A 27629-nucleotide genomic window follows, 5' to 3' on the forward strand; every position below is an offset into this window, starting at 1 on the left:
AATATTTCCCGTGCAAGCAGATCTGCTAGTGTAACACACCTGGCCTCTCTCTCAGTTCTTCCCGGAAGAAGAGGAAGAATTTAATCTGATTGAGTTTGGAAGGACACATTGACACACATAGGGTGGCCCTTCCTCTTGCCTCTCTTTAGGGAGCAGTTGTCTTCGGAGAATACCTGTTATGCTCTGGTCCTCCAAGCTTTAAGGCAGATCTAGGGGAGCTCTGCCTCTGCCCCAGTATAGCTCTGTTTCTGACTGAGGGGTAACTTTGCCTAAATCTGGAGCTCACCAGGAGGAAGCCCACTTGCTGTAGATTTATGTCACATACTCTGTTATCAATTTTATCAGAAATAAAGGTGATATATTGGTCTCCCATCTGCCTTACTCTTCTTTCTTTCTCAGCTGGTTCAGAACTTGCCTGGAGAAAGGAGAGTTTTTATGGAGCTCTCTCAAACCCCAAATGAATAAGTACATTGACTCCCTCTACCCACTGAAGTCTTCCATGATGGAGATTTCTCTACTATCTACAGACATGAAGTACATAAGACAAAGATGAGGAAACAAACTATATAAAAACATTAGGCATGATCTTCACGTTCAAAGCAAGTCAGGTTGATTAAACTACCCCCTCTGAAGCAAAAAAAGAATTGCCATATATTTCCTTCCAAAGATAGTTTCATATTTCTGTCTTTCTATACATATATGCAAATACACATACGCACATATATATTTAATATGTGAATAAAGTTTTATTCAAATAATCCATACTGTGACATAATGAGAAATATATACTTGTTCTTTGTCCCCTGTTCCTGGCATGTAACTCTATAATCCTTAGAATCTCTGGAATGATAAATTAATCTTTTATATGCTAATGAATGATTGGTGGCTGGGGGCCCCTAGATAGCGTCAGCAGGGGAGCTGGTTACCAGAAAGATCAAGGCAAGATTTGAGGGTCAGAAATTTCAGCCCCACTCCCTGACCTTTTGGAGAGGGGAGAGGGGCTAGAGACTGAGTATCATCAATGGTCAGTGATTTAAGCAATCATGACTACATAAGAAAACCTCCATAAAAACTCCTAAACAACAGGGTTCAGAGAACTTCCAAGTTGGCGAACACATTGAGGTGCTGGGAGTGTGGGAGAACATGGCAGCTCCACGCCTCTCCTTCCCATACCTTGCCCTATGCGTCTCTTCCATTTGGCTGTTCCCGAGTTGTATATATAGTAATAATGTTTCTCTCAGTTCTAGAAGCCTTTCTAGCAAATTATCAAATGTGAAAAGTGGGGGAAGGGTCTTGGAAACCCCTGATTTTGTAGCCAAGTTGGACAGAAGTGTGTGGGTACCCTGGATACCAATACTTGTGATTGGCATCTGAAGTGAGGGTGGTCTTGTGGGGCTGAGCCCTTAAACATGTGGAGTCTGACACTCTGAGTAGTTAGCATTAGAGTAGAATTAAACTATAAGACATCCAGTTGGTGTCCGGAGAGCTGTAGCACTGGTTGTTGGTATGGAAAAACCCCACACATTTGGTGTCAGAAGTATTGTGAGTAAACACAATTCATACTCACCTTTTGTATTCCTATAATACTAAAGAAAATAGTAAAGACAAAAATTGCACACACTGATTTCCACACTTTTCTTTTCTCTCACTGGACAGATATTACGCTTGCTCTAATATCCAAATAACTTTAATTGTAAGACTGCTCTTCCTTTGTGTATGTAAAATAGGCCACAGTATTTAGTCACGCAAATACACAGGAAAGCAGTCATGTGCTTACAAACATTTCAAATGATAGAAGTTGGGGGCAGGGGCACCAAATCATGACAGCTCTCCATTTGTGTTGTCAATTCAAGAGACATAATATATTTAAAACACTCATACACATTTTTAAAAAGAGCTGGAGTAAAAGAGTCTATTCTTAAAAAGACATAGCTGTTGAAATGTCAAATAGCTGGTTCTCATAAAGAACTTACTACATGGGAAATCCCTACAATGACAGTTACTTTTTCTCTGGTCCCCAAAATATCTAATCCCACTTCTGTTTAAATGAAACATCAGCATTTTTTCAGTGTTAATTTTTGTCAGCTTACATGAAATATAGGGAATTTCTTAATAAGCTATAAACAGAAGACATAAGGTAAGCAACATCAAGTCTTAGAAAGAATCCTCTGAAGATCATTGGAAAACTTGTTTGTGTCTTAAATTATTATACTATTATATACTATGAGATATAGACACACTTCTTTGCAATGTTACACTCTAACAACCACTAAACTTAAATTTGTACGTAAAATGAAATTTTGCCCTTCTAAGTTTTGAGCTACTGCACTTTCGATGAAACTGAGAGATCTATTTTAATCATATCATTCTAACTCGACTTGTTGCTATAAATTCATTTTTTTCCTAATAAAACAAAGTAGTGTGAATCTTTATGTTCTGATAAATTGTTTTTCCTACTTCATCCTATTTGCATAAGAATACGAACTTCTGGTTCCTGTCAAAAGAGTCTTTATAACAAAGGAGAGTGTAAACTCACGCGAGTCTCTCTGATTTTGTATTCTAGGCACCAAATACAGACTGCTAGCAGTTATGAATATTTATCAGTTGCTGTTATTAAAAAGATAATTTTTTTTCCTCCCAGAGTTTTTGAGTAAACAATTTCAAAATGTTACTCCATCTGTCAATGTTTTCTGAAAACAGTACAAACCTTCTTTTTTATCTTCTGGAGTAATCTTCACTTTTGTATCTGTTATATCTTTGAATGAGGCCAGAAAAAGTACCACATCTCCTTTCTCATTCTTTATAGGAACAATATCCAATAGGCACCAAAATGGAGATCCTGCAACAATAATAAAAACACAAATCAACCAAAGCCTTCTGTTTTTTCTATGAAAATCTCAATCATTAGTGGTACGGTTAATAAAGTCTTTACTGTTTTCTTCTATCCCACAACTCCCCCCCAAAATCTTAAAAATGTCAGTTTTCAGATTCCATAAATATCTTGCCCATATGCACATCTCTTCATCCCCAAATGAAATGCTTTCTCTGAAAATAAGGCAGTATTTTTAACAAAAACACTTGTCTGTGCGGAGACATTTCTGTTTACGTCATTCAATTTGTGCTTCTTTGAACTTAGTGATGTTGAAACATTCCACTTGACACAACAGTGCCCCTTCCCACCCCAGCACACACTGCTTCCTAAATAAGACCTTTGTCTGCTATGAGTTTGTTAGAGGTTTATTTAGTCAGCTTGAAAATTAATGCTTGTCCACCAGAATGGCTAAAATAAAAAAGATGGAAAATATTAAGTTTGAGGGAAGATGTATAGTCACTTGAACTCTCCTAAATTGCTGGTTGGTGGCAAATTATTACATATACTTTAAAAACTGGCAGTATTAAGATATATTTTCATGATACAACATTATACAGCAATGCGGATGAGGGATATAGAAGATTTGACAATCAAATGGATGAATACCACTAACATTATGCTGAGCAAAAGTAGCCAGACACAAATGAGTAGAATGCTTTTACATTAAGCACAAAAACAGGCAAAACTAATCTATGGTGTTAAAGTCAGGTTAGTGGTTACCTTTGAGAGATTATGAATAAAAGGGGACTCGGGTCACGGAGTTCTGAGATGCTGGTCAAATTTTGTTTTATAATCTTTATGTTGTTTACACAGAGTGTTCAGTTTTTGAAAATGCATCAGACTGTACATTTATGCCATGTGTATTCTTTAGTATGTATGTTTTATTTCAAGAACATATTTTAAAAGATGATAATCAAGTTCAATTCTATTTTTTGAGCAAAAGAACCACAAAAAATACCATTAATAGATTCAAGTCCAAACCTAAGGCTTATATTTTGAAATGTTTTTACATATTTTAAAAATACATTAAAATTACTATTCTAGGTTTCCTACTAAAAAGCTTTCCTGGGTAGAAACATTTGAAAATGACAGAAAAGTTATTGCTTAAAAACTAAACTATTAATCCACTCACATAATTTTCCTTCATTTTTATTTGGATGGGGGAAAAAAACTTGGTAAATTTTCATCTTATTTGGGAGTTGATTTCAAAGTTGAGTATAAGACAAAAATAACAGTCAGAAATATCCTTGATGTTTTAACTTGTTTTGTGTATACTGTATAAGATCTCACAGTTTCCAACACAGCTGATGCATCCAGCCTTGGAATCTATCATTTTTCCTCCTGTTGAGCACCAGATGAAGCAGATGATTTGTATTTAGAGGCCATCTGACATAACAATCATATTTTATTAAGCTGCTACTGTGTCTTTTGAAAAATGTAGTTGTATATACATGCAATACATGTGTGTATAACGTGCTTCTACTATATAAAGGATGCATGGAAAATGTGCCTGTTACCACACATCCTCCTAATAGTTTCAGAGACATGATTTCCTCCTTGTTTTTTTGACTCAGACCTATGGTTTCCTTTCATTCATCTTCCCAAATATTTATGCCACATAATACTGCCTCACCAGGCTCCAGGAGACCTGGGATGTAACAATAGCTCTAAAACTAACTAGCCATGTGACCATTGGGAAGTCAATTAACCTTTCTGGAACTTTGTTCCCTCAGTTGTAATATTCTCACATCCTTCAGTCCCGCGGTGGGTGTAGTAACCCAAAAACCATGAGACAATATATCAACTCTATTGCTATGACTAATGGAGAAACTTCATAAATGAGCCATATCTCTGGGCAAACTGCTATCCTCATCCTTCCAGACTGGCTCTTAACTTCAAATTTTGCTATGGCCACTATTTCAAGTTGGGAGTCATTTTTACTAATGCTGTAGCTACGGTAGGAACAAAAAGAACCATCACGCCAAGCTATCAGTCAGACCCCAGAGACAGTAATAGTGTGGACATGGAGAATGGTATGAATCTGAATTTTGGTTATATTTTAAATCATCTTTCTTTCAATTATCTTGCAAGAATATCTCCCAAATCAGAACAAAGGCTATTAATTTTTCTGAAAGTCCACTTTATCTATGCACTCAGGCAAGCATCATTATTGTCTCTACAGAGCCTTTGCACAGGCACACCAATGTATTTAAGAGATAGACAAAAGCACAAAATGAGGTGAAAGCCAAGGAAACAGCTGCCAGCACGGCAGTATTCTCTGATCAGCCTTTGACACACAGCTGTCGTTTCACATCGTTTTCTTTCTGGGAGAGTTGAAAGATCACTTTGAGATTTGTCTTTTAAGTTACAATGAGATGTGATCTTTGACATTTTATAAGTTCAATGAAACTTCATTAATATAAGTCCCTCTAAGTTCAAGTTTTGTAATGATTTGGCATGAACTAAGCTGATAATCTACATTCCCATGGCATATATGACAAAAATGTGTATTAGGGAAGCAGTGTTAGGGACATATAGGTCTGTTTCCTTCCTCCCTTCCTTCCTCCATCCCTCCCTCCCTTCCTCCTTCCCTCCTTCCTTCTTTCCTTCTCTTTCTTCCCTCCCTTCTTCCTCCCTTCTTCCTTTCTTCTTTCAAACACTCCTTCAGATTTATCCATACCAACAGCCTTACAAATATGGCTTTGGGTGCCTCTGAAGTGAGAAAGCAAAGCATACTGCACTTGCTTCTTCTTCCAGAAAAAGAGGAAGGATGCCAAAACCTACCTATCATGTTTAAAGCAAGACTTTTCCCACTTAATTTGCTCGCTTATCCTTCCCTTCCCTGCTTTCATAAATCTCTCCACTAGGCCCTCTGCCCTGGCTCTCTGAGAAAATCTTCAACCTTGCATGGCTGTAATAATTCAAAGTTATTCCCAGAGTCTATCCTTTCTCTCTTACCCGTGAGCACAATGATGATCATGCAACATCTTTCAGGCAACAGCAGTTACAGCCTGATACAATAAATCTCTCTTAGGGTTAAGATGGGAGGCAGCAAATCCCTCAGCCTCAAATCCAGAGATGTGAAGGACTCTTAAAAGCAGGGTTGGAGGGCAGAAATCTTGTGTCAATTTTAACTCCTTCTGTATTTAGCAGCAGTAATTACCATGTGGGTTGGTGAGTGCTAAAACAGATGAGGCTCTGCCAGGATTTAAGTTAATAATACCTTTAATTTCCATGGATAAATACAACTGATGGGGAGAAAACAGGGTTTATACCCTATATGGTAAAATGTATTTTCAGAATTGCATAAATAATTGCACAGAGCTTAAATCTGGTGGAATGTCCCATGTCTCATTTTGGTACTTTCTTTTTCGTCATTGGGAAACAAGGGTACAGGATTTGACTTGATAATATTTACAATTATAAGAAGAGTTATATGCTTACCATATACCCCCAAAAGAGTGTATTTTTCAATAAGTGAAAACTAATGATGAAATGTCCAGTATGAGTTCATGGTTTAATAACTTAATACAAGACGGTTCAGATATAAAGAAAATTGAGTTGCGAGTTGTTCCCTTCTCTTTAATGGCTATCCTGTCACAACGTGATGCAAGTAGCATTTCCCAAGGTAACATGACAGCAGAAAGTGGGATATGGACACACTGCATGTCCTCGTGTTTCTTATATCAAGCAGGATTTTGATTGGATTTTTAATGATAAAGATGTGTGACTTTCGGTTTTTGAAATTATGACTATAATAATATAATATCCTATGTGTTAACAGCATCAATATCATGTTACATAAATATTTTCAGCTGCTTCTCATCTTTCACATTAAATCGGATGAGTCTTGTTCTCTATAACCATTGTCTCAGTGCTACTTAGTCAATGATGTGATGACAGGTTTGACAGTTTTTGGAAATGAGTCTAAGGGATGTATGGGTTGAGGGTGAGAAAGGAGCTGCAGGTTAGTAAACTAGGTTACTGGTAGTGATAGTTGGATGATGGGACACTTGTGTCTGTAGCAGAGAGAATGGGGAAGTGATGGGAGTCCCACCTGAGTCTACCACAGAGCTCTTAGTGGTCTCTCGTCTTTATCACATTTGCTACTGCCTTGTTTTGGCCTTAATCATCTCTCATCCACTCTTCAACAGTGTTCTCCCCACCTTTAGTTTTCCTCCTGTGCTGCTTCCAATGAGCTGTGAAAATATGGGATCCTGGTTAAAAACACCCAATGACTTTTCACTGCTTGCTGAAAGCATTAGCATAAACATTCCAGATTCTTTATCAATATGGAAGATCTCTTTTTAAGGGACTAGATAGGAAAATAGGAGCGGGATGGGTAGTATGAAAAGGTGAACTAAAGGAAGATCATATTAAAAAAGGTTGGGGGCAGTCCCCTGGAGTGCCCAGAGCTGCATGGGAGACAAGTTACTACAGGAGCCTCACCAGCTCTTCTTGGTGTTTGGACTATACTAAGGGATGAAAGCAATGATTCTTTGGCGAAATACCATGTCAAGGCTTCACCTTATCTTCACAGAATACCCCTCCGAGGACCATCCATCTACAGTGCAGCCTATATATGTTTCAAGTCTTTGTGCAGTCCCCAGTGAATTTGCCTTGAGTGGACACCCTTCCTCCAAAATGCCAGGATACTAGTGAACCAAAGTGATGGGCACTGGGGCCCTGACAGCCTGTGTAGCAATGGAGGGCAGAGTGGGGTTGGTGGGAGATGAACTGAGCCAGTTGGAGACCTACCTGAACAGTGCAATGATTAAGGACACCTTTCCTTTCAATATTTAATGAAAAATGAGGATCTCATACAGCAATGTGTTTTAAATTTGTTTCTGTACAAAAACAAATGACTAACAGAATACACACAAAATACTAATAGTGGTGGATTGTGGGATTATAGTTGTTTTGTTTCTCCTCAGGATTCTTATTTTCAGCTTCTCTAGAATAAGCATGAAGGAATATATAGTGGGATTCTGGCAACTCAAGAGTGTAGGATAAGAAATAAAAGGAGTTCAAGGCTAGGCAACGAGTGATGATGTCATATTTCTGGGGGGACCACTTTCTACATATTCTCCATGATTTAAGTTCTAACAGATAGTTCCTTTCAAACTTTGAGAAAAGTTTTATGTTAAGTTAGGATATCTGGAAAAAAAGAGAAAGAAAGAAAGAAGAGGAAAAAGAAAGAAGAGAGGGAAAGAAAGAAGGAAGGAAGGAAAGGAGAGAGAAAAGAAGGAAAGAAGGAAGGAAGGAAAGGAGAGAGAAAAGAAGGAAGGAAGGAGGAAAAGAAAGAATGAAGAAAAGAAGGAAGGAAGAAACAAAGGAAGGAAGGAAAGATAGCTACCCAATCAAGTAATGCTTAACTGATTTGAATGTGCCAATTTCTATTTCATCCCGAGTTCCCTTTCTCCTTAAATAAAAATACTCTATTCCTCTCCCAGAAGTATGTATAGCCATCTCTCAGAAATCTCTAATAATTAGGAACAAGAGAAGCTTGGGAACTTGAGATCCAAAAAATGTCCCCAAGATGTGCTTTAGTCAATAGTTCCAACATCCTTGCTCAACAAGTCGTTTACTGAATTATTGACCAGTGGAGCTACTACTTGCTTTAAGAAAACCCAACTGCTTCTGATGATAAACAAAGATCATTCTTACCTACAACTGAAGTGATTTCCACATATGATTAAACACAAATTCAGCTGGGATAGGTTTAGAGGAGAACCAGGATAATTGGGTACAGTCCAATGAGAAATAGAGATAAAGGAGTCCTGACAATATAATGCACACAGCAAGGACCTAGTGATGGCTGTAATTTACAAAGCTTCTATTATATGCGAAACACTGTGTCACATGCTTCACATGTGTTATATCTAAACTTCTCACTCATCAACCTGACCAATGTGTTACCAAACCGAACCATATTTTACAAATGTAGAAATTGAGATGTGTAGTATTTTTTTCAGGGTCACACAACTAGTAAGTGTTGAAGAGTTGAATTTAAACATGAGTCCCAGTTTGGTTTTCTAATCTTGCTTTACTATAACATTCTGGGAATGATCTTATTCCATGAGCAATGTTTTAGGAATTGAGTTTCACTTTTATTTGATTTTTCTTTCTACCCATGCTATAGGATATAATGATATGTATACTATTTTAAATGTCCTATTATAAGAGAAAAAAATGAAATAAAGCTTTTGGATTTTTTTAAATCTCCCTCTCCACTCCATAATAAGGGTAGAACCTCTATGTGAAACAAGATTCCGCTTCTTTAGTTTCAGATTGGCATACTCCCTCCATTAAGGTACACATGGTGCTAATTCTTACACTTGCTTCAGTATCCACTGAGACAATGGGATCCAAAACTCGCTACCGGTGCTGCTTTTAGTCCCACATTGAGACAAAGAGACTGTACTCACAAAAGCTTCATGATTACAGTTTTATTTTCTTTGTTTTTTCTTTTTCTCCCCAAAGTTGTATTGTTGTATACATGCATGGTTGCATATCCTAGTTGTAAGTCCTTCTAGTTTTTCTATGTGGGCCACCACCACAGCATGGCAACTGACAGATGGGTAGTGTGGTTCCCCAACTGGGAAATGAATCCGGGCCACTAAAGCAGTGAGAGAGCTGAACTTTAACCACTAGGCCACCAGGGCTGGCTCCTGATTACAATTTTTAAGTGTATTTACCTAAGTTGTTAACGTATGTAGCAACATATTCTGACCTCATTGACAAAATCTTTGCCTCACCCCTCCTCCCAGTATGTTTCCGCTTCTTGCTTTCCTAGAAAGCTTCAGAAATGGTGATCTCATACCACGGTAGCTCTGGACTCATCTCTTCTAAGACTGGAAATAACAAAGAGAACTGAGCCCCAATCAACTCTGAGCCATGACTCTCTCTTTCAATGATCCTCTGGGGGAAAGAAAGCCAGAGATGATGGACCATTGTTAGTGAGCAGAAAAGTGTCTGATCCAACAGGCTTGGCTTCGTCATTGCTCCTTGTAAGCCACTTCTTTCAGAGAACAAGGCACTGAAACAAACCCACTCCCTCGATGCTTGACTCTAAGAAGAGTAATTTAAGATTTCTTCAAACTTGCAGTTGTTCAGTGAAAAAGAACTTACTTTAAATGAGAATTTGAGGATTGAGTAAACTCTCTCTACTTGCACAAGGCTTTAGTTGGAGGAATCTATAGTCTTTGCAGGGCAATGGGAATAACTGTTGGTGCCAATAAACATAATGCCTACATGAACTCAGCATGGTTAAGTGGGCCTGGGACTCTGGGATTACTTAGTTAAGGACTCAAAAGAAAATATTTGGAGATTACATTGAAGCAATTTGACATAAAGCTATTCATTCATGCAACAAATATTTATTGAGTGCCTGCCGTGGCTGGGAACTGTTTTAAGTATTCAGATACATCAGTATACAAACAAAAAATAAATCTGTCCTATGCCCTGAGAGAGCTTATATTCTACTTTGGAGAGAAAAATAATAAATTACAAATAATTGCATAGTTTATTAGAAAGTTTTAAATGCTACAACACAAAGAAAAAGCAGAGCAGGATAAGAAGATATAGAGTGTGGGAAAAGATGGTGTAGGACTGTGGCAAGACATTCTTAAGGAATTATTTGTGAAAGTGCTACTTAACACTGCTTTTGAATATTAATAACTATTTGTGTGTTATTGCAGGTCCTCTCAGAAGCAAATGATGAGAAGACCACAATGCAGGTTTGAGGTCAAGCAAAGGAGAGAGGGAAGGGAGGAAAGTTGGATGACAGCGTCCTAGACAGCAGTGCTGGTCTAGGGAAAGTTCGCTAAGGTCATCGGAGAGTCAGCTAGCCAAATCGCTCAAAGCAGCTCCGCATCTCCTGGGCACAGAACTGTCTTAGCATCCTTGCTTCACTCAGTAATTGGCTGAGAGCAGCCCAAGGAAAGTTTGGCCTCTGTGCCAACAAAGCAGTGTGTTTCAGAGCACAGCAGCTATCAGCCAATCACTCTCCTGTAATCAGAGATATGAGATGCACATTCTCATGATTGCCATAAAGAGTATAGTAGACATCTCATATTTTTGGCAGAATAGCGTCCATGCCCCTTCCTCTTGTCACTACACTTCCATAGTCCATTTGGAACAAAAACTCCTCTCCGCAGGCAGCCTTGGTAGAGCTATCAAACCTGGTGCTCTGACCAGCCCTCACTGACGGGACAGACAAGGAGTACACACAGGACCAATCAGTCTTTCTCTTCTGGAAATTTTAATCTTGAACAGAAGGACCTTAGATCAAAAATGGAAGAAGTAAATTCATTCAACAATAAAGGCCAGAAAAATCTTTCCAGCTATTGCTGCTACCCAGACCTTACAGAAGACTACTGCTTTCTGCCTTTTACATGGGCTGGTTGCTCATTACTTTCTTTGGTTCTATAAGTTGCAACATGTTTTTAATAAATTATTATTTTTGCTTAAGATAACCAGAATCAATTTATGTTGCTTCTAAAGAACCCTGATTACAAAATGATGTATTCAGAAAAAGACGGTCAAGATGAAATGAAAAGAACACAGGGCTTAGATGACATTGCATGTGGCTGAGACCTGGATTCTTCATTTACTTGCTGAGGATCCTCACACATAGTTTTTACATCTGTCTGCAGCACATCTGCATACTGGATATATGGCCACTTCTCATGGTTAAGAGCTCTGAAGAGCCCAATATACGTAAAGTATTTTATACATTTTGACTAGTTATATAAAGTAAGGACTTTGCTTGTATGCGTAATGTTTTGATTTTTAAACATAACAAAAAATCAGGCAAAATTATGGCTCAATATTAACATTTGTTAAAGCTAGGTGATGGCATAAGGTGGATATTTGTTATAAAAATCTGTCTTTTGTGTACATATGAAACATTCCATGATTTTTTTAAATTAAGGAAACATATCGCTTTGGAAAATGGAGAATTATTCAAGATTTCCTTGAATGTCTAATCTAGTATTAAGTTGTAACATATAACATCATCTCAGATTGCTGGAGTTAGAAGAGGCTGTAGAGAGTGTATATGTATTGTCTATTACTGTTTTGCACTCTGAACACAGGACTTTCATCTCTTCATTGTAAAGATGAAAATCCTGGGTTCAGAGTGGTTGAGCAAACTGTCCACGGTCACAATGTTAACTGTTGGAAGAGTTGGGTCTAGACCTTAAATCATGTGACTCTCAGTTTCATGGGCTTCGTGCTAAAACACGGTGCATTTCTCCAAATATCAAAAAAAAAATCATCAAAGGAATAGTTATCACATGAGTGAATAATCCAGTTTTGATATTTTAAAAAGAAAAATTATATTTGTATCTACTATTGATATTATTGATAAAATAAGCCAGGACATGTAAACAATTCAGCACTGATCAAGTCCTTGTTAGGCAATTAGGTTCAGAATTAGAATCTGTGTTTAAAAGGTTGGGCAATTAAGGTAAAAAGGATGGAAAATGTGTCCTATGGGAGAAAGCAGAAACTTTTAAGATGAGAATTTGGAAATAAGGAAAGAGGAATTGAAAAGAAATGGTTAAGGATCTCATGATGATTCTCCAGTGTATAAATAGAAGATTGCAGTTTTAGGTGTCAATTTAGCACTTTCCAAGAACATGCAGACAACAAACATACTGAAGATTTCTTCCATTGTGCAAACTCGTCTCTCGCTGAAGACTCATGAACACTGCGCCAGATTGCCCTGAGTCACAACTTGGCAGGCTTGTGAGGCAAAACAGTTTAGATGCTTCCTCAACTTACTGCTTTTCCCCTAAAATAGAGCTGATACCTCACCAAAAACTTGAGGCCAAACCTCAGTGCCCATGTAAGCAGTGCTGTACCCACCATGCTCAGGTGAGGTGTCAGCACTGACAAGCCTGTGCCAAGACAGACATCATTTGGAGAAAAATAAATTTGTGCATACTGTTTTCTCACCAGCTTCCATAGGATTACAGGCATTTGCCTCTCACAACAACAAAAAAGTACATTTTGAGCATATACACGTAATTAAAACATGGCAATTCAGAATTTTCCTAAACCACGAGGGCCCCAATTTGATATTCAACCTAACAGATTTGGCACATTCATCTTCATAGGTCAGCAAACTTTTTCTGCAAAGGACCAGATATTACATATTTTTGGCTTTGCGGCTCAGACAGTCTCTGTCTCAACGACTCAGCTCTGCTATTGTAGTGCTGAAACAGTAATCAACAATACATGCACAAAGGAGCGTGGCTGTTTTCCAATAAAACATCCTTTGCAAAAACAGGCATCCTGCCAGATATGGTCCACAGTCTGGACTTTGCCAACCCCTTATGTTGAAGCCTACAGATTACTCTATACTAGGGGTTAATTCTTGATTCTTTGGGAGTTTTGACCAGACTCTATACTACCACAGTATTGACAAGCACTATTTGTTAGTGCAAGAACCAAAAAAAGTATTTCTTCGGGTCGAACCTAGAGTATAAATGTCACAGTGGTGCATTCTAATAGATGATCCAGAAAACCCAATTTTCTTAATAGAGGATGGTCATTTTCTTTCTGTTTTGATAATGAGAATGTACTTAATTATCCTTCACCTGAAAAATAGGCTTCACCATCAACGTCTTAGAGGGATCCCTGACAAGGTTTTTCTTCTAATTCTGTGAACAGAAGCTACTTTGGCGATTGTGTGGAATAGGAACTTTCTGAGCGACATCACAAAGCAAAATCCATGCAAATCAGGAGGCTAAAGGAGTGAAATGGAGATGGCGGTCAAAGAGTTCATACAGTCAGCGCAAAGCAACTAGAGGCTAAACAATGCGAGAAACTTCTACTCTGGCAATCTCTTTTATGCACGGACAAGAACAGGTAGTTTCCTAAATCACTATAGATATTACACAAAATGAAAAAGGGGCTTTTTTCTATACACTTAGGCAACTACACTTGGTAACTACACCCTTAGGCAAAAGGAGATTTTTTTTTAACCTCAAAACACATTCTAAGTTTAATGTTTTCCCTTTTCATAGTATCTTTTCTTAGGAGCATTGTTAACAAGGCTTCTTTTGCTATTTGACTCCGACTGTATTTCTGAAACAGAGTGCTTTTTTTAAAAAAAAATAGTGGAACATGATGTTTCAAAAGATCATTTAGTGAACTCAAAATTGAAGAATTCTGGGAAAGTAAAGACTTCAGGAAAAACAGTTCTCCTTATCACAGATGAAATCAACTCTCCAGTTATAGCTTGGTTATGCTGCCAATCCAGGAGAGATGTTCCCAACCATAAGAAATTTTTTTCACTTGATGTCGTTTGTAATAGTGATGCTTCTTGGATCCCACCATCAGTGCTCTGTGGATTAGTAAATATCCAAAAGCCAAACACACAAAAAACAAAGTCCATGCCCCAGAATTCCCTCCCTTCTCATCTCAAAACATATACCCAACAAGCTACAAAGAGCCGGGTTAGATGGTTTCTATTGCAGATGCATGTTTTGGAGTCATTCTTGACACTTCCTTCTTTCTCATCCTCCAAACCAAAGAGAACACCAAATCCTGTCAATTACAGTAGCTAAACTTCCGCAATCCGGGCCCGCCTCCAGATTTGATTCAGTAGGTATGGGCAGGGCCTGATTATTTGCATTTTTCACAAGTTCCAGGTGATGCCAATACTACTGGTCCTCAGATCACACTCTGATCTGAGCAACAGTCATCACCTATGCGGATTACCTGCCTCACATGGCAGCACAAACGATCTTTGTAAAAAGAAGTATTCATCATGTGACTTCTCTGCCTTGAACACTGGCTGCCTTTAGTTAACTGGCGGTAGCCTGAGCATAGTCTATGGAGCTCTGTGTGATCTGACTCCTGTCTGCCTTCCCACTCCCATGTGATACCTTGCTGCCTGTTCTCCAGTGACACTGGCCTTCTCTCTTTTTCTCACATGAGGCAGTCTCTCCCAGGACCTTTGCACATGTAGATCTCTTTGCTTAGAATGCTTTCATTCTTTCCTCCATGTAGTCAATTTCTACTCATCCTTCAAAATTCAACGCGAACATCACTTCCTGATGAAGTCTTCCTTGTAGCCAAGATTTGGTCAAATCCCCCCGTTATTCCCTTCCATAGCAGCCTGTAGTCTGCCTGCAAACTGCTTAACAGGGCTGTGTGATTAAATGATGAGTCTTTGTTTCTCAGGAGACTATTAGGTCCAGCAGAGTAAGAACTGTGTCTTCCTTTCTCTTGCACTCTCCCATGTGCAAAGCAGAGTGCAGGGCCCAAACATCGCAGGGGTTCTAAAATTTGTGTTCAAAGAACAAAGTTAACTATTATAAGATGAATTCCAACTTTAGAAAAACAAGGCTGTTGGTTGCAAAAGTGACAGCTAACATTTACTGAGAGCCCATGTGCCAGGCACTGTGCAAAGCACTTTACAAGCAATGTTTCATTTAAGCCTATAAAGTAGATGTTATTACTATTATTGCCATCTTACAGGTGAGAAAACTGAGGCTCAGGGAGTGGAAGGACCTTGTTCAAATCACAAAGTTCATAGTGATGGGAGCATTTTTGCCTGGTAGATAAAAATCTAGACTATGAGAATCATTACAGCCAGCATCTTTATATTTTCTATCACTTACTTTCCCTATCTGATCCTCTTAATGGCTTTAAGATAAAGGTATTATCTCTGCCTTTTACGGACAAGGTCAGATATTGAAGGTTGAAATGACTTGGCTAAGGTCACATACAGAATGTCAAAGACTGAACCAGGACTCAAACTCAAGTCTTCACACACAAAATTCATTATTTTTTCCAGTCAAGCACACTGAAAATATTTAAAAAGCTCTCCACAATAATACAATTTTTACTACATTTTTGTTCTCAAATATGCAGCTGAAAATATAATTTCACTTGAACATCCTGCCAAGATGCTAAAAGCCAACAATTGGACTGCTTCTTAGAGAGCCCGTTCACCTTGGATATTCACATGCCAGAGCTCCCAGGTGGAACAAAAATACTTCTTCCTTTCACATTCAGAGGGGTCCCATTGTCCCCAACAGCAAGCACAAGCATTCCTGAGTTGTGTGTAAGTTGCTGGCTTTGTCTGCATTCTCTGGTGGCTGTCTCTCCAGCTGTGTGCCTCTGGCCTTTTCTTGCCAGTGTGCTCTGAGGAGGCACTCACCATTCTTGGCTGCATTATTTTTTACCCCCTTTGTGCCTGCATTGGCCCAGTCTCCAAGGGACAGCCATGACAGAAAGGACTAAGGGCAGAGGTTGTCAATGAATAATTCTCCAGACCCCAATCTACCATTCCTGAATTAAGATGCCTCAGGACAACCTGCTCACTTCCCATGACAACAGATTTGATTTATCCACCCAGCAGAAAACTCCAGAATGCCACTCCCTCTATCTGTGCAAGATAGAGAATTGAAAGGGCTCTGCAAGCAGAAAAAAAAGAAAAATATCCTAGCATTGGAAACAATGTCAAAAATAGAATGAAAAGGGGAACATGGGGTCAGAGTTCTGAGGAAACTTGGAAGGAGAGGTCGCCATGAAGTTGAAACAAAAGAGCAAAATGAGTTTCTAGGAGAGTGTAGAGATCAACTCATCTCAAGGCTATTCTAACACAGGAGCAGTACAGGGCTTCATTTGAAACAGCAAGATGAACATTTTTGTTCAGTCAGCAAGTGTTTATTAAGCATTTCTTATGTACCAAGGACTGTTCTAGGTACTGTAAATACCAAGATTAATTGGGCACCAGAAAGAAAGGCCACCCTCGATTGTGTACGATCTCATAGGGGAGATAAATGTATAAAGAGAAAGTTACAAGACAGGCAGTTTCTTAGTTTCAGCTACTATTACAAAGTACCACTGACTAGGCATCTTATAAATGACAGAAATTTACTTCTCACAGCTCTGGAGGCTGTAAGTCCAAGTTCGGGATGCCTGCATGGTCGGGTTCTGGTGAGAGCCCTCTTCTGGGTTGCAGACTGCCAGCTTCTCATTATAGCTTTGCGTGGCAGAAAGAGAGCAAGCTAGATCCCTGGCCTCTTCTTATAAGTGCACTAATCCTGTTCATGAGAGTTCTATCTTCGTGGCCTAATTACCTCCCAGAGGCCCCTCCAAATATCACCAAATTGGGATTACGCTTACAACATATGAATTTTGGGGGAACAGAAACATTCAGCTCATGGCAGGATGGTACCCACTATAAAGAATGGCAGTATGATGGGAAACAGAAGGTCATAGCTGGTGAAGGGCTTGCAGATGAGATAGGCTTAAACTGAGTCTTGAGGATTTTACTAGCTGAATGTGAGGGTGGGGATGGGGAGAGGGGAGTACCATTCCTGGCAGGGGGAACATCAAGTACAAAGGCACAGGCAAGTTAGTACATGGAACATTAAAGAAAAAAATACAACTGTAAAATAGTCAGGTGAAGCAGGGGGTGGGCTGGAGTGGGAATGATGAGGAATGAGGGGAGAAGAGAGAGTGGAAAAAGGAAAGGATGAGTTTAAAGAGAGAAACTATAGACCAGAGCTAGCTCCTGAGTGGATTTATATGCCCGACCAGAGTTTGCATTTATCCTGAAAGGCAATGAGGAAGCGCTGAAGGCTTTGTCATAGGAGAGCAGTATGATCAGATTTGCGATATAGGAAGATGGCTCTAAGGCAGTGAGAAGAAAGGACTTGAGAGGGCATAACTGGAAATTGGGTGATGGTTAAATGGAACTGTTGCAACTCAGGGCCCGAATCATGAGAGCCTGAACTGAGGCAGTGGTAGGAAGAATGGCTTTCTATGTCAGGGTCAAAGGGTCCCAGAGGGTACCCTAGAGATCTGAATTTCTGGTACTAGTTATTGTGTAAATTTGATGGATGTCTTGGAGTAAAGGGTTATCACTGAGAAATAAAGCACAGCTCTATTTTTATATAACTGTAACTAGTCAATATTATATAATTATCCATATGGAGAGTATATGTTTAGCATGTCTAAAATGGTATAATTTTTTGTGTCAATTTTGTAATTCTTATACAACTCAAAAGACGTAGAGCCTCTTGGCTAACACATCACAGAACCTATAGAATCTCTTTGAAGGTGGTTAGATGTCCATGGCTTTCTAGTCAGGTGAGGGGATCTAGAAACGATCAGACAGGCCAAGGCTCAGAGTTACCCACGGCCAGGCACTGGAGTCAGACATCTAACTCTGAGGTTCTGAGGGTCTGGCGCTCTGGGAAATGGGAGTAGACAGGTTCTTCTTGAGGAAACGTGTCAGGGGAAGAAGGGATATTTGTTAAACGGCGATACAGTAGTCCCCTCTTATCCGCAGTTTCGCTTTCCATGGTTTCAATTACTTGCGGTCAACTGCAGTCTGAAAATATTAAATGGAAAATTCTAGAAATAAACAATTCATAAGTTTTAAATTGCATGTCATTCTGAGTAGCATGACGAAATCTCACCCCATCCTGCTCCCTCCTGCCTGGGATGTGAATCATCCTTTTGTCCACAGTATCACACTGTATTCACTACCTGCGCGTTAGTCACTTAGTAGCCATCTCAGTTATCAGATCGACTGTCATGGTATCACGGTGCTTGTGTTCAAGTCACCCTTATTTTACTTAATAATGGCCCCAAAGTACAAGAGTAGTGATGCTGGCAATTAGGCTACGCCAAAGAAAAGCTGTAAAGTGCTTCCTTTAAGTGAAAAGGTGAAAATTCTTGACCTAAGGAAAGAAAAAAAAATTGTATGCTGAGGTTGCTAAGATCTATAGTAACTTTTATTAGAGTATATTATTATAATTGTTCTGTTTTCTTATTAGTTATTATTAATCTATTACTGCATCTAATTTACAAATTAAACTTTATCATAGGTATGTATGCATGGGAAAAAACATAGGGTTTGGTACTATCCATGGTTTCGGGCATCCACTAGGGATCTTGGAACATATCCCCTGCAGATAAGGGGGGAACTACTCTAATGCTCAGAACTGGCATCCTGGGCGTGCAACCTGTATAGTTGCACAGACCCCCCACTCAGAAGGGCCTTAGGTTTTGGTTTAACGATCTGCAGTTGCTGTCTTGAAATTTTTAGTAACCTTTTTTTTTAACAAAAGTGTCTGCATTTTCACTTTGCAATAGGCCCTGCAAATTGTGTAGCTAGTCCTGCTAATGTATGCTGAACAATGGTTGTCTCATTTGGTCCTTCATCAGACATCTGTGAGGGAGGCATTGTTATCTCTGTTATGGAGAAGATCAAGTTGATGCTCAGATAAAGAAAGCGGCTTAACTAGAGTACATACTTAGTGAGCGTAGAGAGCTAAGATTCTACCCCAAGTCTTTCTGATTCTAACTGTTGATCTCTTTATGCTAGCCATCCTCAGCCCTGGCACAGTAAATGTAGCGGGAAGACCCTTGGCATGGCTTCCTCCAAGTTCAATATCATTTCTTCCTACCACAGAAAGAGAGAACCTTTAAAATAATGAGCTTGTTTCAAAGGGAACATATTTAGCTACAAAGATTCTCCAACATTGTTTACGGTTATGTTTCATTTCTGGCTTATAAAGATGGGAATAATGAACAGCCACAGGTACAAAAATGAGTAATAACTTAATAGGTTCTTGCTTTCAGGGTTTGCCAGTTCTTCTCTGAGGGGTGTGTGTAGCACCTGGGAAGGCGCTCCATCCCTTCTCAGAGACCAGGGGCAGGTGAGAGAGTATCATGGGATTCCTAGGTAGGAGACTTACATTTGTCATGCCCATGAACATGCCTTAGTGTTTGAGAGTACAGAGGTCAGGGGTCAGGGGTCAGACTGCCAGGACTTGGATTCTGGCCCTTCCTCTTAACTTCTCCGTGAATCAGTTTCTTTGTGAAATGGGGCATCACTAGGATCCGCCTCAAAGAGCTGATGAGAGGACTAATTGAAGTGACGACACGGCACAGAGCAGAGCACAGAGCTTGACCTGCAGTGAGCACTGAGTAAATGTTGGCTGTTACTATTGTGTGGAGTCTTCTGTGTTAAGTCGGGAGGACTGAGTTTGAAGAAGTGAAGGTGTGCGGGAAGCTAGTCAGGCAGTAACACTGACCGCTCAATCTCAGCGGGACAGGCAGAGCTAAGCGTTCCTGATGAATGCGTGGAGGCGTGATCCACACAACTGTCTGTCTCACTTTGCTCTGAGCATCCTGGCTGGGGAGCCTGGGTGAGCACTTCAACACAGGGACTGACGTAACACTCCTGCTTATTGATGAAACTATGCAACCTTAACCGTGGGCATAGAAAAAGAACGAGCTTTCTGTTAGAGTAGCTTGTTACGATATCTGAGAAGTGGACCAGGAAAGCTGACTACATTTTCAGGAACAAAGCTTGAATCTATGCGAGCGATAAGATCAACTGTGAGGTGGGCTCCTCATCCAGGCGGCACGTGGACGCCTGCAGCTCAGGTCCTTCCTGAGCCCTTTGCCTTCCTGCTACAATCGCTTCAAAGTTGTTTACTGTATTCACATTTCTGAACTCCACTTCTCGAATACAAAAGACACAGGAGGGAAATATAAAATCCTACTCTTCTATCAAGACTGAAAGACATATTGGGGAATCATCATAAAATAATAAATGCTTTCTATTTCAGGGCATGCGAAGTCTCAAGTCAGACATCAGAGGAATCAGACTAGACAAAGTAACTGAGAGGAGCGACAGAATCTGACTCAGAGTTCACTAAAACACTCAGTTGTAGGAAGCAAGGTCCCTGTTTGGTGGCCCTTTAGACATTATGAAAACTGCAAATTTTACAAGCACCAGAATTAAATGTCCTCTTGCCTCTTGGTACACACAGATGAACATACTCGACAAATGTGTTTCTACAAATCTAGACATGGAGTTTGTAATACGTGGCTGCACATTTTTTGGCACTCTTCCTATCAAGAGCTCGGGCCTAGGTCCCCTTCTCATGAATCTGAGTGGACTTGTGGCTGCTCCAACCACAATACCAACACAGGATGGAGGAAGTTAAGCTAGGTGACTTCCTAACTAGGTCACAATCGGTCTTGCAGCTTCCGCCTGGTTCAGGGAACACGAGACTACCCGGAGGACTCCATGCCAAAGAGCCCACGTGTAGGCATATCAGTTGACAGTCCCAACTGATCCCAGACTTTCAAGATGCCAGGCATGTAAATGAAGCCATTCAAGATCCTCCAAAGCAGCACATCTCCAATCTGAATGCCACCTAACAACCAACCTCTGCTAACTCCACAAGGAAGGACCATTCTGCCAAGCCCAACCTGGATTCCTGATACTGTATGACATAATAGTGACTGTTTTAAGCCACTAAGTTCTGATGATGTTGTTACACAGTAATAGACAACTGGAACAATAGATAAATTGGGTAGTGCTTCCTTGACTCTATAAACCTGTGAGCGAGAATATGGTTGTATTCATTTCACAGAAAAGTTTCCATGGTCCCACCTCCACCAGCTTTTCAGGAAACCAAGCCTCCATCGGACTATTCACAAATACTTCCAAAATCCAGAGGAAATGTCCCCACAATCTAGTCTTCTTGGCTTCCAAGAATGCAAGACTCTAAGTTCCGCATGGTCTTCCAGGTTCCCTTTGATGCTTTCAGTGGCTGCCACAGGCACCACCCAATTCAAAGCTGATGTCCATGATGCTGCTGCTTTGACATCCTCAACAGCCCAAGGAGATCTTTATGAAAAATATTGCGCTTGACCTCGTTTTGCTCAGAATTATCTTCCTTCCTCCCCAGGTCTTACTCAAGCTTAGGATACAGTTTCTTTTATTTTCTGTAATCTCAAGGCTTGTTTCTCTAGCTCTTGTTAAAATAGATTCCTGGCTGGCCGGCTTGCCTCATTGTTCTCTAGAGGTGGTGAAAAGCTAAAATGACTACAAGTGATGCCTGTGATGGCAACCCCTGTATCCACAGAATACACTCATTTAAATACTACACTTTGAATTAAAAAGCATTTTCTTGTTGTAATTTATTACATGAATGGGCATGACACACCTTGCTCTGAAATTTGGATCCTACATGAAACCATCCAATATGTAATGCTGCAAGTCCATTTCTTTTTTTTTTTTTTAAAGATTTTATTTTTTCCTTTTTCTCCCCAAAGCCCCTCGGTACATAGTTGTATATTCTTCATTGTGTGTCCTTCTAGTTGTGGCATGTGGGACGCTGCCTCAGCGTGGTTTGATGAGCAGTGCCATGTCCGCACCCAGGATTCGAACCAACGAAACACTGGGCCGCCTGCAGCGGAGCGCCCGAACTTAACCACTCGGCCACGGGGCCAGCCCCCTGCAAGTCCATTTCTTAACAGTCAAATGGGGAAGTCACAAATGCTGCACATTTAAAATGTTAATTTTGAGAACAATCTGACATTCTACAACTCCAAGGCTTTGTCATTTTTCCCATATTGAGCTTCAGTTCTAAAATGCCCATAGGGCATAATCAAATATTCTAAAAATCTTCTGCAGAGTCACATTGAATAACTGAGTGTAAGAGAACTCACTAAGAACATCTCAAATATAAACTTAGTGTAAGGAAAGTAACGTGTTTGACTATAATTATCTGCCATGAGCAGCTCGTTGTAAAAAAAAGAGGAAAGTCATGTAGAAATCTGCTTCCTTTTGTCTTTCCCCATGAACTGATCTCATAAGACTGCATGGGAACGTGCCTCATTCGGACAGTGTATACGGACATTGGAGTGAAGACAGCTCTTGCCTAGTTAGTGGTATGCATACTCCTGGGGGTCAGAGATTATTTTAGGTGGTACACATAAATAACTTACATTTTAATATTTGTGTTTTAGTTTTAATGTGTATTGAAACAAACTATGCAGCTAGCACAGCACACCTATCTTTAGACATTTTGAGGGAAATGAGTAAGATATCTCCAGATGCCCTCGCCTTTTTCTCTCCCTCTCTCCTCTTCTCTTTGTATTTTTCCCAATCTTTCTACCACTCCACTTTTTATTTACTGAAGAATTTAGTGTTTCAGCTTCTGATCTGCATCTGACTATATCACTTGGCAGTTGAGTAAACAAGGATCTCCCTTAGCAGGCATCTACCTTAAAAAAAATAAATAAAAACCAGTAAATTTTATTTTATTTTTTTTTTGGTGAGGAAGATCGGCCCTAGCTAATATCTGTTGCCAATCTTCCTCTTTTTGCTTGAGGAAGATAGTTGCTGAGCTAACATCTGTGCCAATCTTCCTCTATTTTGTATGTGGGAAACTGCCACAGCATGGCTTGATGAGTGGTATGTAGGTCTGTGTCCAGGACCGGAACCTGGGAACCCCAGGCTGCCAAAGCAGAGTTCACAAACTTACCCACTATGCTACCAGGCTGGCCCCAAATCCAGTAAATTTCAAATAAGTTGTTTCTGCTGTCACAAATATGTATATATTTTAAAGTTTGTATCACAGAAAGTTGAAAATATAACTACATTTTAAAAGAAATAAAAACTGGCTAGCCCCATGGCATAGCGGCTAAGTTCAGTGTGTTCCACTTTGGCAACCTGGGATTGAGGATTTGGATCCCAGGTGCAGACCTATATGACTGCTCAGCCATGCTGTGGAGGTGACTCACATATAGAACGGAGGAAGATTGGCACAGATGTTAGCTCAGGGCTAATCCTCCTCAAGCAAAAAAAGAGGAATATTGGCAACAGATGTTGGCTCAGGGCTAATCTTCCTCAGCAAAAAAAAAAAAAAAAGAAAGAAAGAAAAAGAAAAAGAAAGAATGAAAGAAAGAAAACTAACAGATTCAGCATTGATTTTTCTGGGCATTTTACCTTGTCTTGAGAAAATTAAGTACAGAAATGTGAAGTGCATCAGTGGGTAAAGAAAATGAACAAGGAAGAATTGCTGGGGCAAGGACAGGTCGAGGACTGTCTATCACACAACACACAGACCCGCATTCAGGTCATTTTTCAGCATCCAGCTTACTCATCTGTAAATGTGAGACAATTCATATTTGCTTTGAAGCATTACTGGGAAAATTTAAATAACATACATGCTGCTTGGCACAACGTAATCAATTAGATTTATTATTACTTAGATTTCATGGTATATTTTAATTTTAAAAAGTTTAATAACACTGTTTTGATTGTATATTTATTTATGGTTACCTTCTGTTTGAGGCTAGTGATCCTGGTTTTCCATTAAGAGTAGTAATTTAGTTTTCTTTTGCTTGCAATTTCAGTAAAAAAGTGAGTTAAGTTAAAGAAAAAGCTTAAGTAAGCAATAGTTCAGCAGGTTTCTTGTTATTAGTGCTGTCGAGTTAATTCCAATTCTGACCCCTAGTGATCCTGTGGACAGCAGAGAAGAATGCTCCCTGGTCTTTTTGCACCATCCTCTCACCTTCCAGTGCTGTATCAGACAATGTTCTGCTGCTGTTCATAGAGTTTTCATGGCCAGAAGCGGGCGGCCAAGTCCTGCTTCCTAGTCTGTCTTAATCTAGAAGCTGCACTGAAACCTGTCTACCATATGGGTGACCCTGCTGGTATTTAAAATACTGGTGGTATAGCTTTCAGTAGCACAGCAACACACAGTCTCCATAGTATGACAACAGACAGGTGATGTGGTTCCCTAACTAGGAAACAAACCTGGGCCTCGGTGGTGAGAGTGTCAAATCTTAATCACTAGATCACCAGGGCAGTTCAGGAGGTATATGGAAATAAATGGCAAATCTTGAAGGCGACATGGGAATGACCGAGGTTGTGAGTTACGAGAGTTATCCACAACTCTAATCAGACTCAAGATTCCATTTTGTAATAAACACTTATATTTCTCTTTTGTTTTCTTTAGGAAGATTAGCCCTGAGCTAACATCTGCTGCCAATCCTCCTCTATTTGCTGAGGAAGATTGGCCCTGAGCTAACATCAGGGTCAATCTTCCTCTACCTTATATGTGGGACACCAGCCACAGCATGGCTTGATAAGCAGTGCCTAGGTCCATGCCCAGGATCTGAACTGGTGAACTCCAGGCTGCCGAAGTGGAGCATGAAAACTTACTCGCTACCTCACCAGGCCAGCCCCCCTCTTTTCTATTTAGAACTGAAAAGTCATCATAATAAAACTTGCCTACCAATAATACACATTATTTTCAGAAAAGCAACATTATATATTATTCACAGTAATATACCAGAAATAAAGTCATCTCTGATAAAATAATATGCATTTCAACAGGAAATGCTCAGGTATGGCTGACTACAATGTAAGATATAAATAATAAGGCAGTTGGATAATTGGACCAATATGCAGAATCAAGGTGATTGCACCCGTTCCGAGTGCAGAACACATGCAGACGTGCTGCATTGGTGACAAATCCTGTGAGTCAGTGACAAGATTTTCTAAAAAGGTGAAATTCTAAATAAGATGAGGTTAATTTTCTCTCACTACACTATGGTTTTATTCTTGGAAATTCAGAGAGAAATTAATGCTTTCCAAAAGAACTGTGTGTTAAGTTCTCAGCTCAGGCAGTTAGTGTTTTCCTTCCTGAAAAGCCTGACGGAGCATTAGAAAGCCATGCCGTGCACAACACTGTATTGTTAACCATAGGTCCTACGCTGTACAGCAGATCTCTACAACTCGCTCATCTTGCATAACTCAAACTTTAAACCCATTGAGCAACAATTCTCCATTTCCCGCTCCGCTCAACCCCTCGCAACTGCCATTCTGTTCTTGCTTCTATGAGTTTGATTAATTTGGATATCTCCTAATACCTCATTAGGACTATATACCATATACCTCACTATGACTAATGACATAGATCTCATGTTGTGTTCTTGCCACAAAAAACAACCAACCAACCAAAAAACCACAAAAGAACACAAAGAAATTTTTGGAAGTGATGGATATGTTTAGTACCTTAATTGTGGTGACGGTGTCATGGGTATATGCCTATGTCCAAACTCATCAAGACATATACATTAAAGGTTTGCAATTTTTTGTATATCAATTATATCTCAGTAAAGCTCAAAAGAAAAGTCATGCCAAGCGTCGGACAATTCTTTAATTGCAAGACCACCCCACACATTACCATATATTTAGCATCCCTGACTCCTGTCCATTAAATAACAAAGGCAACCCCCAATTATTTAGTCAAACAGCCCTAGAGATTTTTAAAATGCCCTGGGAAGTAGTACCATCCCCACTTTCACAGAGAACCAGTGGTTTAAGAGTAAGGACCTTGGAGTCAGAGGGTGTTTATGCATCTTGGTTTCTTTATTTACTAATTTACAATCTTGGGCAAGTGGGTTAAATTCGAATCTATTTAATGTAAAGGTAACCAAGTGCTATAGGTTGAATTTTGTCCCCCCAAAAAGATATGTTAGCGCCCTAACACACAGAATCTCAGAATGTGACCTTATTTGGAGATAGTCTTCACAGAGATTTAAGTCAAAATGGGGTCATTAGGGTGAAAACTAATCCAATATGACTAGTGTCCTTACAAAAAGGGTAAATTTGGATATGGACACTCATGCAGGGAGAATACCTGGTGGAGATGAAAGCAGAGATTAGGGTGATGCTTCTATAAGTTAAGGAACACCAAAGATTGCCAGAAAACCACCAAAAACTAGGGACAGTCATGGAACAAATTATTCCTCACAATCCTCAGAAGAAACCAACCCACCTGACCCCTGATCTTGGACTTCCAGCCTCCAGAACAGTGAGACAATAAATTTCTGTTGTTTAAGCCCCTTAGTTTATTGTACTTCATTATGACAGCCCTAGCAAACTAATGCATCAGGATAATCTTTTTGCAAAATTAACTATTTCATTTTAATTTTACCCTTAAATATTTGCCTTCTTGCAGCATTTTTCTTCCCTTTGGAACTATTTAATATGACAGTGAGCTTGAAAGACAAGCTTTCTGTATAGAGGACATGCATAAACATATAAGATAAGCATATAAAGATTGGGGCTTATAGATCTAACCACAATGGTCTTCCATGACACAAGAAGATACAATTTCTTAGCCAGAAGCCAGACTTAGGAAGAAGGCAATATGACATGGCATCCCAGCTTGTCCATTTTTATCTTGGGGAACTGGGAAAAAGAATAGGGGAGGCCAGAGACAGTCTCCTTACTATGAGGTTTCACAGCTTTGAAGCAGGGAGGAGCTGTGTTGGATAGTTTTTTGTAAATGCTGAAGGCAGAAGAAAACTTTTTCCTTCTCTGTTTTTTGGACTTGTGAGAGACACTGTCAGGCTACCTCTTTACCAGCATGAAGCTGGCTGCCTACTTGTGAGGAAATGTTATAGCACAAAGGGTGCTCGAGTTGACTTAGGAACTCCCTGTGCTTCTATGTTTGAAGGATGGAAATGCTCACCCAAGGTAGCCATCAGTCTCCCAAGGCCAGCAATATAAAGGATAGAGAAAAATAGTGAAGGCTTTAATTAGTGGCATGATGAAAGAGGAGGGAAAAATTAAGAGGGATCTACAGTGATTTCAAGAGCTAAGGAGAGAGGAAGTCATTTAGGGAGCACCACCAACCACAAAACCCAGCTGTAAAGGCCAATAAGGGAAGCATCAGGCAGATGGGCCAGGCATGACTCAGTGGACACACAAGATGTGGGAAACCCTTTCTAGAGTATTCCATGAGTTCAGATATGCCCCTCACACCCCAACCATGCAAATGACAATTTAGGGAGAAAAAAAGAAGAAGGAGACTCTCAGAAATTGGGCTTATATACCTAAAGCAATTATATATTGTCTAAAAAGATTGTTTAAAATACCACATGAAAGACAAGAGTG

General features: G+C 39.7%; 1 protein-coding gene across 2 annotated transcripts in view; it reads right to left on the bottom strand.

Moving 5' to 3' along the window:
• The window catches only part of KCNH8 (potassium voltage-gated channel subfamily H member 8), a 337559-nt gene that overhangs the window by 195837 nt on the left and 114093 nt on the right, over window positions 1-27629 (bottom strand). For both annotated transcript variants that reach the window (XM_070577513.1, XM_008519807.2), the window contains one exon: window positions 2708-2839. In XM_070577513.1, coding sequence (XP_070433614.1) covers window positions 2708-2839 — 132 coding nt within the window. The remainder of the gene's footprint in view (window positions 1-2707; window positions 2840-27629) is intronic.

Source organism: Equus przewalskii, chromosome 15 (genome assembly GCF_037783145.1).
Source record: "Equus przewalskii isolate Varuska chromosome 15, EquPr2, whole genome shotgun sequence".
Lineage (NCBI taxonomy): Eukaryota > Metazoa > Chordata > Mammalia > Perissodactyla > Equidae > Equus > Equus przewalskii.